Source organism: the organism of the source record quoted next, unplaced genomic scaffold (assembly GCF_019419815.1).
Source record: "Pyrus x bretschneideri cultivar Hongxiangsu unplaced genomic scaffold, Pyrus_bretschneideri_v1 Contig3, whole genome shotgun sequence".
Classification (NCBI taxonomy): Eukaryota; Viridiplantae; Streptophyta; class Magnoliopsida; order Rosales; family Rosaceae; genus Pyrus; species Pyrus x bretschneideri.
The window spans coordinates 12,618,444-12,634,536 of NW_025999612.1; the positions used below are offsets into that span (position 1 = coordinate 12,618,444).

The window sequence follows — 16,093 nt, forward strand, 5'->3', positions numbered from 1 at the left end:
ATAACACAAATAATGGAATTTAGAAGGATCCTATCAATTTGTGTATATGATCTTATGAATAATTTGATATGAATACGTAATTTCTTTGCAACAATTGAAGATGAGTTTCTAACTTTCTATGTATGCGTTTCTAATTTTCTATGCATTTACAATATTTAGGTGGCTAGCCACTGCACTAATAAATTTTTAGATGTTTGAAAAATAAGAAATAGCATCTTGGCTTTCCTAGGCGCCCGTCTATTCCACCTAAACCTGCCTAGGCGCTCGTCCATCTTGTCTAGATACCTGCCAGCCTGTCTAGATAGTCTAGGCAAGCTTGTTAGTTTTGTGACTTTTTTTGCTTTATTTGTTTTCATTTAAGAAAATGGCTTAAGTCGCAATTCTCGTTTAGACAAAATATATAATTTCTATTTACATTTTTTTGTCCAATCAATTATAAGAGATTTGTTGCATGCTTATACTAATTTATATGCTTGTTCCCTATATTTTCAATATTTTATAGTACTTTATAATTTATATATGATTCTATTTTTTAATTTATGTATCCCAAGACAATTATATATTTTTTTAAGTATAAGTAAGTACTTAGTTTTTTTTTTTTTTTTTTTTGAACAAACGATATTATCTACACTAGGGGGGAGAGGGTGGACTTAGCGTCACAATGGGCTAGCAATAATGTGGTTCAAATTCGTCTTTGCCGAGAATCTAACCTAAGACCTTTAACTTACAAGTAAAGATGAATATCATTAGACCGTAGTATTAAATGACAAAAGTAAATAAACACTTAGGTAAATACTATATAATAAAATGATAAAAAAAAAAATGTATGCCTTCCGCCCAACTAGCGCCATATTTTCTTCCCCAAAATTTTTTATTATTTCATTTATCACCCCCACAAAATAATTAAGGAAATTGGCTATGATAGAATAATTTTAAACTTAGGTTGCTCAAATAGAAAGAATGATATGAATGACATGAAAGATAGGAATAAAAGGATTGAAAATGTCTAAATTACCCATGTTTATACAGCAAGCGTAATTTAACAATATTGTAGTAAAAATATTGTTACGATATCGACAATATATTCATTTTTTTGTCAAAAAATAGATTTTTGTTAAATTAATCACGACGGAATTTAAACATATGTCATCTTGTAAGAGCTCAACTTCTTTCCATCACTATAGTAAACAATCATTTACGATATCGAGAATATTGAGATGCAGTAGATAATGTATTGAAATGGTGTAGATATTGGCAAAGGGGTCTACAAAGAGGGGCTTTTTAGATATTTCACTCCTCAAAACTTTCTATAAGAGCAACCGCAATTCTTAATTTCTAATCCAGAACTAGCCCTTTGTATTCTTTCTATTATTGAAATATTTTTGCTTATCTTTTTCAAGTTATAGCGACATTTTTTTATTTTATTTATCATCGTTATATAAGTTTAATTTTGACATCAATTTCGTATAGATAAAACGAATTTCAAAATTTAAACTTATCCGATAATAATGAGTAAAATGGTGAGTACTAATACAGTAATACTACTAAAGGAGGGTGAGCAAAAGTACAAAAATACACCCTCGTATTATAGCTAATAATTTATTAAATTAAATTAAGAAATTATTATTACTTTTTATTTTTTATCTTCGTCTTCATTTATAACACACTCTGGTTCGAGCTTCCCCTCTCCCCTGTGCTTTCCTCCGCGCTTCATTTCTTCCTTCACACAAAACCCGTTCGATTGCTTCAATCCGCTTTGTTATTACTTCTGGATTTCAAGCTTTACGATCAAATTTTCCCATTTTTTCTTCAAAAAATACAAATTTTCGGGGCTTTCCGAAGCTGATTTGATCTGATCACTTCCAAATTTGCAATACAATCCATTTTTTAAGTTTTGGGATTTTGAAGATAGAATTTGGGTTTTCTCTGCTGTGTTTGGTTACCGAGAAACCGCAGGAAAACGATCGCTTCCCTTTATAAATCGCAGCATCTTAGACATTCCTTTTCTGGTACTAATTTGGGACTTTTGATAAGCTAAAGAACCAACACCACCTTCTTTTCATTTGTTTTCGTCTCGGTCGAGTTGGGTTTTTCGTAAAAAAGCAGAACATATTGGAAGGTTTCGGCTTTTCCTTTCCATTTTCCTCCGTTTTCTCAGCAATCAAACGGAGGCGAGAAAGTTTTATTTTTGAGCTGTGGGAAATGTTGGGAAGCAGGTTGCAGTTCGGGAATGTTCGTGGGGAGGACAGGTTTTACATTCCTGTGAAAGCAAGGAAGAGATGCAACAATCAGCAGAAGCAAGCTCGGAGAGCCAGCAAGAACGATGCCAATGAGAGCCCCAAAGAGCATCAGAATTCATCGGAAAAGCCCTCTTTCGAGCGGTCTCTGACACCGACTAGCAATCTGGACAGGCTCTTGGAGTTCACCACTCCCTCTGTTCCTGCTCAGTATTTCTCAAAGGTTGATCATTTCTCCATGTTTATCTGTTTAGCTTTGTTTTGGATGCTCGAAAAATTGTCAAAAATGTGTAGAAAACTGAGTTTCTGTTATTGGGTAATCTTATATTTGAGAAAATAATAGGCTTAAGCAAACGTGTTGACCATGTTTATGTTATTGTTACTCAGACTGCATTTTTGCTGCTGAGAAAATGCAGGAGAAAGTGTAGAAAACTAGACTTTTCGATGTTGGAGTTTTGCAACTCAAGACTTGAGAAATAACTAGTACAATTATTTCTGAAGCTCGAAATTGACACGAGAAATTCCATCTTTAGGTGCAAAACCAATATAAGAATAATGCCAGAGTTCTATTACTTTTGGTTTTCATTGTTTTGCGATTTGAACGAGGCGTTAATGACTTGGGAAATCCTCTGAAAAGTGTTAACTTTGAACATTGTGGTTTTTGTTTTGGTGCAGACAACAATGAGGGGGCGGAGGACTTGTGATGTTGAGTTTGAGCCTTACTTCACACTGAATGATCTATGGGAATCGTTCAGGGAGTGGAGTGCATATGGGGCAGGAGTACCATTGGTCCTTAACAATTGTGATTCTGTTATTCAATACTATGTTCCGTATTTATCTGGTATCCAATTATATGGGGAATCTTCTGTGAAGTCAAAAGCAAAGTCAAGGTAATAAAGCTTTCTGTTTGGATTCATAGTTTCATACACTTAGAACACCAGAGTTATGTGACTCTGTAATCTTTCTTTGTTATATGTTTGTTTACAACGATTATCAGTTACATGAAATGGTACTGTAAATGATGTTATGTTCACAATGTTGGTTAAATTACAGGAATATGTATAATGATCTATTGCAGACATCCATGACTAGTACTAATGGTTTTCAGGGAATGTAATCATACAATGTATATGCTGATTGCAATCTTTCTCTTCGATAAGGTAGTACTATCTACGTAGATGTGGAGGTCACTGTCAAATGGTCTCTGATGGGAAATTTATCACTTTGTACCTTCATATCTTCAGTGCTTAGTTGATCAATTTGTTTTGTAAAGTTTTGGTTCCACACTGTGATAGATAATGATTCAGTGCTAGTAAAATTATGTCTTGATTAAGTTCAGTTTCATTTCTATATAATACACAAGTCTACAAATTTTTGCCAGTCTTCCTCTGACATGTAAAGGCCTTCTTCTTGTCTGTCCATTTTCTTATGTGTTCCTTCTCATGAACTTTTGTCATATGTAGCACTGTGCGATTGTTGATAATAGAGATTCTAGTGTGTTATAAGGCTAATTGGCATCATGGCATGTGACTTACATTTTGATGTTTCCCGTTTGGTTAGGCAAGTGGGTGAGGACTATGATGTCGACAACTATTTAGATTCGAGTAGTGATGCGAGCAGTGATTATGAATTTGAGAAACACATAAAGGTTGCAAAGGAGCAGGGGATTCTTCACCATCTAAGCAGGGACATACCTACTAGAATGGGCAGTTTGTCCATACATGGTGAACACCGTGTATTACAAGAAGGCTTTTCTAGTGATGATGGAGAAGCTGGGAATTCTCGAGGTGTCCTGCTTTTTGAGTTTCTTGAGCAGGATGCTCCATATGGCCGTGAACCATTGGCTGACAAGGCTAGTTTATTTTCTTACTGCAGTAGATTTCAGTACTTTGTGGTCTTTGCTCTGCATTAGCTGCCTTTTTTTCTGATTAATTATTGCGATTGTTAACAGATATCAGGTCTTGCACACCAGTACCCTGGGTTAAAGACATTAAGAAGCTGTGACTTACTGCCAGGAAGTTGGATGTCAGTCGCTTGGTAAGAAAAATATGATGTGTACTATTATAAATATTCTCGTACGAACCAAGATTCATATTATCTGGTTGATTTTGTAGGTATCCCATATATCGAATACCTACGGGTCCAACATTGAAAGATTTAGATGCTTGCTTTTTGACATATCATTCACTTTCAACATCCATGACAGGTAACAATGACCTTTTACTAATTGGTATTGTGGTATTATTGTGGTTTTTTTTTTTTCCCAGCATTTTTATATGATAGGGTATTTTCCTTTCTATGGTTAGTCTCGGGCCTCTATAATCTTTATCCTTGGTTGTTTCCTAAGAGCAACACGCATAAACTTAGGTGGTGAAGGAGTGTTCTGGCTACTTGAGTTTTGCACTATCTGCTTGCACAAAGGAAGGGGAGGGAGGGAGAGGGAGATAGACAGAAGTGGTGACGTGCGCGAAGGGGAAGGATTCTGGATAAGTTAACATCTTTCACCATTATAATGCCTACGAGGATTTTGATCGTAGAGATTCAATGGCGGGAGTCAGCTCTTCTATGTTCATTCACTGGTTTACGTTTAGCAACAACAATAGATCCTAAAACGATAATGTGAAACGCTATTATAACTTTTCTTAAGCAAATGATTCAATCTACTGGGTCATTTATTTTGTCTTGCCAGTTGATGTCGTAAGATTTTTTGTTTCTTTTCGTGTTCAGGTACTGGAAATAGCCCGGCTCCAGTGATGATCTATCCCAGTGAGATGGATGGTGTCCCAAGGATTTCCTTACCTGTTTTTGGACTGGCATCCTACAAGTTAAAAGGATCCCTGTGGACACAAAATGGAGTGACGGAGTGTCAACTGGTGAGTTCCCTGATGCAGGCCGCAGACAGTTGGCTTAGCCTGCTCCAGGTCAATCACCCCGATTTCCAGTTCTTTGCTTCGCACGGCATGCACTGCAGGTGAAATCAATCTTGTTTCGCTGATGGAAGTGTCTTAGCTTCCACTCCACAAGTTACAAGCCTTGAAATTAAGCTTCATGATTGACGTAAATGGAGGATGCTGGAATGTGAACCCTTTGTTTTAAAAGCAAAAAACGGAAGAGAAAGTGGTAAGTTACAAAATTAAGATAGAAAATAAGAAAAGTAAGAAGTGGGAACAGTGTCAAGCGGCTTATAACTCAATTGGTTTAGAGCATCCGTCCTCGTATCCGAGGTTCCGTGTTTGAATCCTCCTCCCATTGTTTAATGTAAATTATTCTATCGTGTGACAAAAGGTTGAAAACAGTGAAATGAAAAATGCAAGCCATGGGAGGCAGGAGAATAAGGTCAAAAAAGACTAGTGATGAAAAAATGTTAGCGGTGTATGAGAGAACCCATTGTAAAATATTATATAGTTATATAATCGGTTTGACAAGTCTTTTTAGAGTGTCAATAACAACTTTATATATTTATGTTTAGTCATTACAAATCGGTTTTGCGAAGTCATGAGATTCTGTTGAACACAAACTCTCAAATTAGAAAACAAGCAAAAAATCCTTTGTTGGGTGTCGAGAACTTCGACATTCAAATACCTTTGGGTCTTTGGTGCTGAAGATTAGATCAGATTGAATAACTCACCAACCTCAAAATTTAGACATAATTTGAAGGATAACTTTCAAATTTTTTGTTCAGACATATCAAAATGATCGGACTGGTTTGAATCGACCACTTCAAACAGTTAGACTGGGCTTTCGCCCACCTGTAAATAACAGTATATATCTGCCATGGAAATTCTTCTTCCTTTTGAGATGTACTCATGTGATTTTGGTACCGAGTATCTCATAACAACTATAGCACAGTATGTCGTTACGTTGGTGTCGTCAGTAATACAAGACATACTGAGAGAAATTAATACATAAAAACCCGATACGAAAAGTAAAATTTCGATTGTCGACTAATTGACGTCTTTCACCTTTTTCTTTATCTGAATTTAAGAACAACATCGTAAAAATTATACAAGCAAGAATTTAAGATAAATTTGTACATATTTTTTAATTATAACACAGAAACAATACCCCACACACAAAAGTTATGTTTGAAGAGCCAGGCTGGACTAATAATTGAAACTCTTCCTTTCTTTTTGTCCTTTTGTGGAAGGGAACCGTTAGGATTTGAAACTGGGTCCCGCTTCACACGACGCTGCCGTTTTAACTCGCGAAAACGAAAACGCATGCAAAGGTCGGCGTGTAACCTTAAAATTCTCAATTAAATAAGCCAACAAAATTGACAAAAAGAAAAAGGAAAAAAACTAGCCGTTGGAGCCCTAGATTCAAAATTGAATAACAAGGCCAATAAACAATGAGCCAATAACTTGTCATCATTCCCTTTCCTTCTCCTTCTTCTTCTTCTTCTTCTTCTTCTTCTTCTTCTTCTTTCTTCTTCAAGCATTCGAATTCGAATCCGACTTCGGAGTGATTCTCCTCAAACTCAAACGCTCCCTTCATCCCTCAATTCCTCTTGTGCGCTGAAGATTTCTGGGAGTTTCCGGGTCGAATCCGGCTTTCTATTTCTGTGAGTTTCCTCTGTTTCTTTTAAAACTGATCTGTACAGATTTTCGCTTTCCTTATATATGATGCTTAAAACCAGTGGAATTTGATGGATTCAATCTTATTTGGAAAGAAATTGATTTCTAACATGGTTACTAATTATAAACTAATAAGTGGTTGGAGGAGAATTCAACCTTTGGACATGTAGGGAGCACATCCGCTCTAGCCAATGTGGCAACTACGCCAACGTCTGCTTGCTTATCATAAGTTTAGATTTAAAGTTTGAAGATTTTAGGGATAAATGTTTCAATTAGTGAGAGGGTCATGGGAAATTGTCAAATTTTTATGATCTGAAATGTTTTGGATCCAAGATTGTTTGGTTTCTACCGTCAGACTAATTCCAAGATTGTTTTTAGCAGAAAGGCTATAACCTTTACTGGGAAAGGCCCGATATTCGGTGTTGGTGTTTTGTTCTTCAAGCTCGTTTAATCCGGTATATTCGAGGCACAATGACTGTCAAAACTCCTGGAACACCAACTTCAAAAATAGACAGGACACCGGCATCAACACCGGCTTCAAAAATAGACAGGACAGTAGTCTCAACTCCAGGTGGGCCAAGAACTAAGGAGGAGAAGATCGTTGTCACGGTGCGTTTAAGGCCTCTAAACAAAAGAGAGCAACTATCAAAGGACCAAGTTGCGTGGGAATGCCTCGATGACAACACGATTGTGTACAAGCCCCCGCCTCAAGAACGCTCAGCTCAACCGGTCCCATTCACATTTGGTATGGAAAAACCCCTGCCTATGTGTCTTCTTTGTAATTTTCTCATCTGTAATGATTCACATCAGATAATTGGTTCACTGGTTTCTTCTGTTTGCAGATAAAGTTTTCAGTCCTAGTTCCTTAACGGAATCGGTATACGAGGAAGGAGTGAAAAATGTGGCATTGTCTTCGTTGATGGGCATCAATGGTAGTGGTTTATCCTTAGATTCATGTCTTTTCTTCCTTTTTCGATCCTCATCTCGCTTTTGAACAATTGATTGATGTTCTTTGGCACTGCAGCAACTATATTCGCTTACGGGCAAACGAGCAGTGGGAAGACATACACAATGAGAGGGATAACAGAGAAAGCTGTCATTGATATCTACAACCATATAATCAATGTAAACCTAATCATCGCGAACTAACAACAATTCCGAAAGTTATGGTGAAGATTATAGCTTTGAAACTAATGTGCTCGGATTGTTTTGCAGACTCCGGAGAGAGACTTTACAATAAAAATTTCTGGACTAGAAATATACAATGAGAATGTGAAGGACCTCCTAAATTCAGAATCGGGTCGTAGTTTGAAGCTTCTAGATGATCCAGAGGTACTTTCGTAATAAGCCTTCGCGTATGCTCATTACGTTACTTGTTCTTTGACATTGACTCATGTTCTGGATTCCCCTAATGTAGAAAGGTACCGTGGTTGAGAAACTGGTGGAGGAAACTGCAAGCAATGATCAGCATTTGAGACATTTAATCAGCATTTGTGAAGCCCAAAGACAAGTTGGTGAAACTGCTTTGAATGATAACAGCTCCCGGTCTCATCAGATAATAAGGCTGGTCAGTTTATTCATCATCGATCTTTGACGCTAGTTAACGAAGCTTTTTCCTTCTCCTAACAATCGAGACATTGTAAATAACATATTCTCTCCTTGTAGACAATTGAAAGTACGCTGCGTGAGAATTCAGACTGCGTGAGATCTTTTGTGGCAAGCCTGGTAAGGAACTAAATGGAACAAGTTACGTTTTCTGAAATTCCTTGTGTCAATTATTACTTCTTGGTTAACAAGTGTGAATGTCGATGATGTGCAGAACTTTGTCGACCTGGCTGGAAGCGAAAGAGCTTCACAAACACATGCAGATGGTGCTAGGCTCCGGGAAGGTTGCCACATCAACCTTAGCTTGATGACACTTACAACTGTCATTAGAAAGCTTAGGTAAGAATCTACATTTGCATACATTTTCGTTGTGTGAAAGATTATAGTGAGTTGTCTTTCTTACCTATATGAACTGGTTTGATTTGCAGCGGCGGGAAAAAAAGTGGTCATATACCCTATAGAAACTCAAAGCTCACTCGCATATTGCAGCATTCTCTCGGTGGGAATGCACGCACTGCCATCATATGCACCTTGAGTCCGGCATTGAGCCATTTTGAACAATCTCGCAATACGCTCTTCTTTGCCACTAGGGCAAAGGAAGTAACAAATAATGCTCGTGTGAATATGGTATCGTTAATTTTCTTGTAATATTTTTCAGTTTGCATCTCCGCTTATTTACAATATACATTTTAGTACCCTTATTTATGTAGAAAATTCTTTTTGCTAGGTTGTTTCGGACAAACAGCTAGTGAAACATTTGCAGAAGGAAGTAGCAAGGCTGGAAGCAGAGCTGCGCACGCCTGACCCGTCAAGGGAAAAAGACTTGAAAATTCAGCAGGTAAACTGACATACTTGTCTTGCTAGATATTTCGTTTCATGTGCTTGGAATGTATATATAAAATGCTTTTGGTCATCACTAGATGGAAATGGAGATTGAAGAACTGAAACGCGAAAGAGATCGTGCTAAATCTCAAGTGCTTGAATTACAGCAAAAACTTGAGGAGGATCCACAGGTCTATATCTCTATCTCTCTCTCTCTCTCTCTCTCTCTCTCTCTCCATATATGAATTTGTTATTCGCTTAGCTTATAAATACTTTTTATATACCAACTTCAGGGTTCAAACCCTTCGGAAATACCCCATCCCTCTGTGAAGAAATGTCTCTCATACACCGGTGTTCTATCAACAAAACCGGACAAAAAGGAGATAGGCCCTGGTGATAGAGCAAGAAATTTGAGGCAGTCTATGAGGCAATCATCAACTGCTCCTTTCACACTAATGCATGAAATCCGAAAACTTGAACACCTGCAAGAACAGCTAGGGGAAGAAGCAAATCGAGCTCTGGAAGTATTACAAAAAGAGGTGGCCTGTCATAGGCTAGGCAACCAAGATGCAGCTGAAACAATTGCCAATCTTCAAGCGGAAATAAGAGAAATGCGTTTTGTCAGATCAGTGCCAAAAGAAGTTGAGTTTGGAACTGTTGTTGCTACTAACAAGAGTGTAAGTGCTAATCTCAAGGAAGAGATTACGAGACTTCATTCACAAGGCAGCACGATTGCAAATCTCGAGGAACAGCTAGAAAGTGTTCAGAAGTCAATAGATAAATTGGTGATGTCTCTTCCTGGCAATCAACAAGAGTGCAATATCGAGGCATCCCTCAAGTCTAAGAAAGAGTCTAAAAAGAAGAAGTGTCTACCTTTGGCCTCAAGCAACATTGCCAACCGGCAAAATTTCATCAGATCACCTTGCTCACCTCTATCAGCTTCTCGGCAAATTGCAGAATCTGAAACCGAAAATAGGGCTCCTGAGAATGATGATATTATGTCCGGCGAGATTCAACCAGAGTCTGAGAAGAGGACTCCGACAAAGAATGAAGAATGTGGAGATGTCTCATCAAAGGAGAGCACTCCAACAGGGTATCGGCGTTCTAGTTCAGTAAACATGAAGAAAATGCAGAAGATGTTCCAAAATGCAGCAGAAGAGAACGTAAGAAACATTAGAACATATGTAACGGAACTGAAAGAGCGGGTGGCCAAACTGCAGTACCAAAAGCAGCTACTAGTTTGCCAGGTATGAAAATACATTCTTTCTACTATCTAAACAAAACATGCACACATGCATATATTATTCTTTTTAACCTTGTGAAAAAATCTCATTTCGTTTCAATTGGTTACGCCTCCAGGTTCTGGAGCTGGAAGCAAATGAAGCTGCCGGGTACAATTTAGAGAATGACGAGAACATATGTGAGACTGAGGAGCCCCAAGTCTCGTGGCAAATAACTTTCAAGGAACAAAGACAGCAGATCATTGAGTTATGGGATTTGTGCTTTGTCTCCATCATTCACAGGACACAATTTTATTTGTTGTTTAAGGGTGACCCAGCTGATCAAATCTACGTGGAAGTGGAGCTGAGGCGGTTGACATGGCTGCAACAGCATCTTGCGGAACTTGGGAATGCTAGCCCTGCTCAAGTGGGAGACGAACCCACAGTCTCTTTGCCATCAAGGTTCCCTTTCTTCTCTTTTCAACTAGTTGAAATCATTCCTTTTAGTTAAAGATTCCTCATAAACTTCCGATATGCAGTATGAGAGCGCTAAAGCGCGAAAAGGAGTTCCTTGCGAAGAGGTTGTTTTCACGCTTGACGGCAGAGGAGAGAGATGCATTGTACATGAAATGGGACGTCCCGCTGGAAGGAAAGCAGAGGAAGCTGCATTTTGCGAACAAGCTTTGGCAAGATCCCCATGATCCCAGGCACATACAGGAGAGTGCTGAAATAGTTGCAAAGCTTGTTGGCTTCTGCGAAAGCGGAAACTTGTCGAGAGAGATGTTTGAGCTCAATTTTGTGCTCCCATCTGATAGGAGGCCATGGATGATGGGCTGGAACCAGATTTCCAATCTTCTCAATTTGTGAGAAAGTACATTTTTGTTGTAAGTATTTCACATTCTTTGAAATAATGTACATGTAAATGCTTTTTCAAGCTTTCACTGTCCGTGTTGTGAAGTGTGACCATTAGGCACAATGCACACTATGCACGGTGTTTGATTTGGTATCCTAGTTTTCTGTAATCTTCAAATCTCAATAAAGAATCGATTCGTTTCCAACGGTTTCAAATCTGATTGAATTGGTTTCACTATAAATTGGCTTCTCTTAAAATTTTAGTAAGAGTGTTTTCTGACAACCAAAAACGCTTCTAATTGTATTTGGCAGAAAAAGTCAGAAGTTCTTATCTGACAACCAAAAACGCTTCTAATTGTATTTGGCAGAAAAAGTCAGAAGTTCTTATGCATCATAGACGCACATTCTAGAGAAGCAACCAAAAGTGCTTCTAACTTCGAAGCGGTGCTTCTTAATGAAAGCTCTTTTAGTAGAAGCACTTACAAGCAGTAGTTCGTATAGAAGCAATCTGAGCACTTATCCAATACGAATTCTCATTATATATAAGTAGCACTTTACAACCACTACTATTGATAAACCACACACCGAGAGTACAGCATAGATAAAATAGAACACACCAAATTAATTAAGCATAAGTTAATTCTCTCTCTCTAATACCCATTAATCATGGAACCAATGAGCAAGAAGCAGAACATAGAGATATAAATTATATATATATTAAAATATTGTTGGTGTGAGGCTGCATGATGCATCATAGGTTCTAGCACTTGGGAAAGGGAGTGCCACAAGTCCTGGCAACATTCCTGGCATTTGGGGTGTTGACAAGCTTCTTCAGGTTAGGATTTTTGAGGTACTGGCAGAGGCAGGGCTTCTGTTCCTTGATCTTACTGCAGCATAATTTCGACGGTGGAGTTGAAGAGGTGATTGCGCCGGCGCAGGGGCTAAGTTGAATGGCGTTGCATGTTACCGCCATTGACACCGGCGCTGTGGCCAGCAGCAGCAGCACCACAGTACACAGTGCAATTGCAATGTAGGAAGAATATGATGCCTGCTTCATTCTCACTCAAACTCAACTCAACTCAACTCCAACAAGAATGTCCAAATTATTAAGGATGCTTGAGTGATGCATTTGGCTTAGGCTCCCCTCATTATTTATAGTGGAGATAAACTAATTGAATAATAACCACCGATTTTCTTTTAGCCTTTTAGTATAAAATAATAACATGTGTGAATTGACAACAACATGTGACGAGTGGCTGAAACATAAAAATTTACTCGAAAAGTAATTGGTTGATTCAGTGATATGTTAGTATTTCGAATCGAAAAATCTCAAGGACAAACTATTTTTTCCTTCTTAGTGGAAAATGGGACGCATATTTGTTATAATTTAGTTTACCTTTTAACCAAATACACAATCAACCACTGGTTTAGTATCTTCATTCCACTTAATGTGTGATATTTATTCTGAGTGTTCGTTAAACGTAAAATCTGCTAACCTTTAATTATATCACAAAATATATGAGTGCGCAAAAAGGCGGAATTCACTTTCTTTCGATAAATGCCACTTATATCAACAACGATTGCCAATTTGGGAGTAAACTTAAATTTTGATAATTTGATTGGCTAATTTATTCAGGTGTCACCGAGAACTGGTTAACTTTTAATTATATCACAAAATATATAATGTGCAAGAAAAGAAAAAAGTGTGCGAAAATTACTTGTCTTTTAAAAAAGCACGTATATACACAATGATTGCAACTTCTACAGTGAACTTATCTACAATGATTGCCAATTCTGTAGTGAACTTAGAATTTTGATTAGTGTATGAAAGTGGAACACAAACTCAACCTACACTCTACAAGCATGCTCATGCGCCTTTCGGTGACAGGAATATTTTTTATCACCGTTATCATGTGATGATACTGCTCATTATTTTATTTATTATTTTTTAATGAGTTTAATTTCAATATTTGTATAGTAAATAGACATGAATTTCAAAATTTAAATTCATCAAATGATAACAAGTAGGATGGTAAGCAAAAATGCATCATCAAAATGACGTTTTGTGAAAATTTTGGCAAATTTTAATCAAAATATTGCAGCCACCCCACATGCTTTAATCATTAATTTGACCATGCACTTGGAATTTTGTGTAATCATGCTTATAATCACTAATCATCATCACCATCCTTGATATCCGTAATGCAAATTCTTTAACTCATTTTTGAGCTCCTTACAATGTGTGTACCTAATCTATAAGTACTCTCATTAAACAATTTAAGCCTCATTTTATACATATTTTGTAGTTTTTCTCTCATACGGTTAACTGCACTCACATTTATCAGCCTTGATCAATCGCCAGATCAATGTATACTAGTTGACCGGCATTCCAACAATTGGATAACCGCAAGTGCAGTGTAACCGCATCATGCAAGTTTGCTTTGTAAATTAATCTAAAGAAATTGGTGGTGAAAATAATTATGTACATTGCACTTCAAATTCACTTAGACGTGAAAAAAACGAGTAGATGAATGGACTAGCTTTTTTGGATTTGATCGATTTTTTGGATGTAGACATTTGCTCTTTTGCCTTTGTAGGCGCCTGTGTCTCTGTCTCTCTTTGAACTTTCATTTCATCTGAAATATGCATCACAAGCTATGTCGAATTCCTTATCTCTTGGTGGAAGACAAAGATAATCCCTTCAATTTGTAAAAGAAAGTTTCTCAAAAGGGAGTCTTGATTCTTTGTGTGGCCATATAAACTTTGTCGGACATCAGAATTTTTCTTGTACTAGGTTAATATAGTATATGGGCATGCATGGATGATTTTAGGGGACATGGGTCGTTGTATTGGAGAGAGAGCTCTTTCTAATTGCTCTAAGCGGGAAGGCAGTAGTCTACTTTAGGGTTGATGACTAATCCTGGAGTTTTAGTTCTTCATATCCACTTTGTGCAGGTTTAGAGAGTAAGACTACTATCGTAGTCCGATGATCAAGTCTTATGTGTAGTTGACTCGCCCGATCTATTATCATCCTTTCATAAAAAATAAAAACAAAGTTATTATAGTATATAGGCATGCATGCCAATTGGCAAAGCATACTACAATCCCATCACTTTTAAGTACATTTTAGATTGTAGAGTGCTGGTAATTATCAATGTTCTTCGTGAAAAAAGCTTATGAAATCGGCGTGAAACACGAATGATTAGGAGAGTAGTGGCTTAATGTGGGGCATTCAAGGTCAAATTATGGGGAGTGCCTGGGGATATGATTATATGTGGGGCATTCAAATCATGGTTAATTAGCTTGTTTAATTGTCATGCTCAACTTTATCTTTAATTTAATTATTTATTAAAAGAAGGGGAAGAGTTTGAAACTATTACAATAATTTAGGAGATGATAAATATTTTGAGAAGAGTTGCTCTTTGGAGAGCACTTATGATGAAAGTTGTAAGCTATGCTCGTGCGGCGGAGCGTGGGGGTGGTTATTGTCTATCATTGGCCTCTATGGTAGAATCAGTCAGGGGCCTGAGATGCGGTAGTTTACCATGTGACGGGTGTTAGCGGTTCAAGTCTTCAACTCGCAAATTTAGCCGAATAAGCAAAATAAGGTACATAATTCTGTTTATACACCTAATTTTTGAACCCGAGATCCATAAGCACAACCCCAACACTGTATCTACTAGAATATTAGACAACATGCGGTTGTCATGCTCAACTGATAAGTGAGTACTCTATTATTTATCCTACTTTAGTCAAGATCTGTCCTTTGATACTTGATAGATAGTGTCACAACAATGATAAGCTCACAATCACAGGTAATTCCACAAAAGTAAAGCTCAGTTTTATAAATTTACTCATAGAAAATCTGTAAAACTCTAATAAACTTGTATTCTAACCACATAAACATGGAAAATTGTTCAAGGAATCTAACCTGGCTTAGAACTTATGTTTTCAAAGTTTTTGGAGTCAAGTTATCAATCTATTACTAATCACATTGATACCTTCAACGTAATTATATGCATAGTTTGGATGGTGTTGAGATTTATGACAAAAAAGCTTTGACGCAATTATGAGTAGGACCATTCTATATATGTTGTAATTTATTTTGTCAAACTTTCGATGTGGAGGGGTTGAATTTTTTAGCAAAATTCAAAAAAGTTTATGTATTTTTTGAGATGTGGTTTAAATTCTGAACTGTGCTTGCATAGACTTGAAATGAATCAAAGAAAGGTTTACCAATTTCTGTCGGACGAAGCATGTGTCATTATACCAATCTGAGCATAATGATTAATGCCGCAAGTAAGAAATATATTTTCGAACAATCAGGCACTCAACTACAGTAACTAGTTGGGGATTGTTGTGTTTTTTTTCAAAATTGTGTCTGCTGCGCTGTAAAAAAAACAGTTGTGAAAAAAAAAAAAAAACAGATTAGTGTTTGGTAAATTGAATTTCTATAAGTTCTTTTAGCAAAAAATAAAAAATAAAAAAGATGAGGGTAGGATTGTCACTATAAAACTTTCATTGTTTGGTACTGTTTACCTTTGAAGCAACATTTTTTAGAAGCATGTGTAGAGCTGTTTCTGCTGTTTTAAACCCACCCATGATTTTGAAAAAATAAATAAATAAAAAAAATATTTACCAAACACAATTAAGACCCCCTATTTTTAATGGAGCTTCTTTAAAAAAATTTAAGCAACCCCAAACTAGCCATAACTCCCAATACTAGTGAATATAGCGAACATAAAATGTTAAGGAGACTATATTTTGTAGAACACATTAAATC

The 16,093-nt window shown here is 37.0% G+C and overlaps 2 protein-coding genes across 6 annotated transcripts; both read left to right on the forward strand.

Annotated features, from left to right (window-relative positions):
• Positions 1 to 1,647: 1,647 nt before the first annotated feature.
• LOC103939118 lies at positions 1,648 to 5,695 on the forward strand. 4 transcript variants are annotated; one of them, XR_007260111.1, is made up of 7 exons: positions 1,648 to 2,460; positions 2,913 to 3,127; positions 3,798 to 4,089; positions 4,189 to 4,274; positions 4,352 to 4,443; positions 4,605 to 4,856; positions 4,965 to 5,106. XR_007260111.1 is itself a non-coding variant. In XM_048589044.1 (6 exons), the coding sequence occupies exons 1-6, from the start codon at positions 2,203 to 2,205 to the stop codon at positions 4,730 to 4,732; spliced, it is 1,071 nt and encodes a 356-aa protein (XP_048445001.1). In that variant the 5' UTR covers positions 1,648 to 2,202; the 3' UTR covers positions 4,733 to 4,925. The 4 variants fall into 4 exon arrangements, 3 of the variants coding, with proteins under 3 accessions (XP_048445001.1, XP_048445002.1, XP_009347453.2); XM_048589044.1 differs by lacking the exon at positions 4,965 to 5,106 and having other exon boundaries at positions 4,605 to 4,925; XM_048589045.1 differs by lacking the exon at positions 4,965 to 5,106 and having other exon boundaries at positions 1,649 to 2,460; positions 4,585 to 4,723.
• A 935-nt stretch (positions 5,696 to 6,630) lies between these two features.
• LOC103939132 (kinesin-like protein NACK1) lies at positions 6,631 to 11,520 on the forward strand. Of its 2 annotated transcripts, none has more exons than XM_048589639.1 (14): positions 6,631 to 6,798; positions 7,190 to 7,556; positions 7,654 to 7,743; positions 7,836 to 7,936; positions 8,027 to 8,143; positions 8,229 to 8,378; positions 8,477 to 8,536; positions 8,631 to 8,755; positions 8,845 to 9,043; positions 9,144 to 9,254; positions 9,337 to 9,429; positions 9,532 to 10,485; positions 10,598 to 10,920; positions 10,998 to 11,520. In XM_048589639.1, exons 2-14 carry the CDS (start codon positions 7,283 to 7,285, stop codon positions 11,323 to 11,325), a joined length of 2,925 nt encoding a protein of 974 aa, XP_048445596.1. In that variant the 5' UTR covers positions 6,631 to 6,798; positions 7,190 to 7,282; the 3' UTR covers positions 11,326 to 11,520. The 2 variants fall into 2 exon arrangements, with proteins under 2 accessions (XP_048445596.1, XP_048445595.1); XM_048589638.1 differs by having other exon boundaries at positions 7,193 to 7,556.
• The last annotated feature ends 4,573 nt before the right edge of the window (positions 11,521 to 16,093 follow it).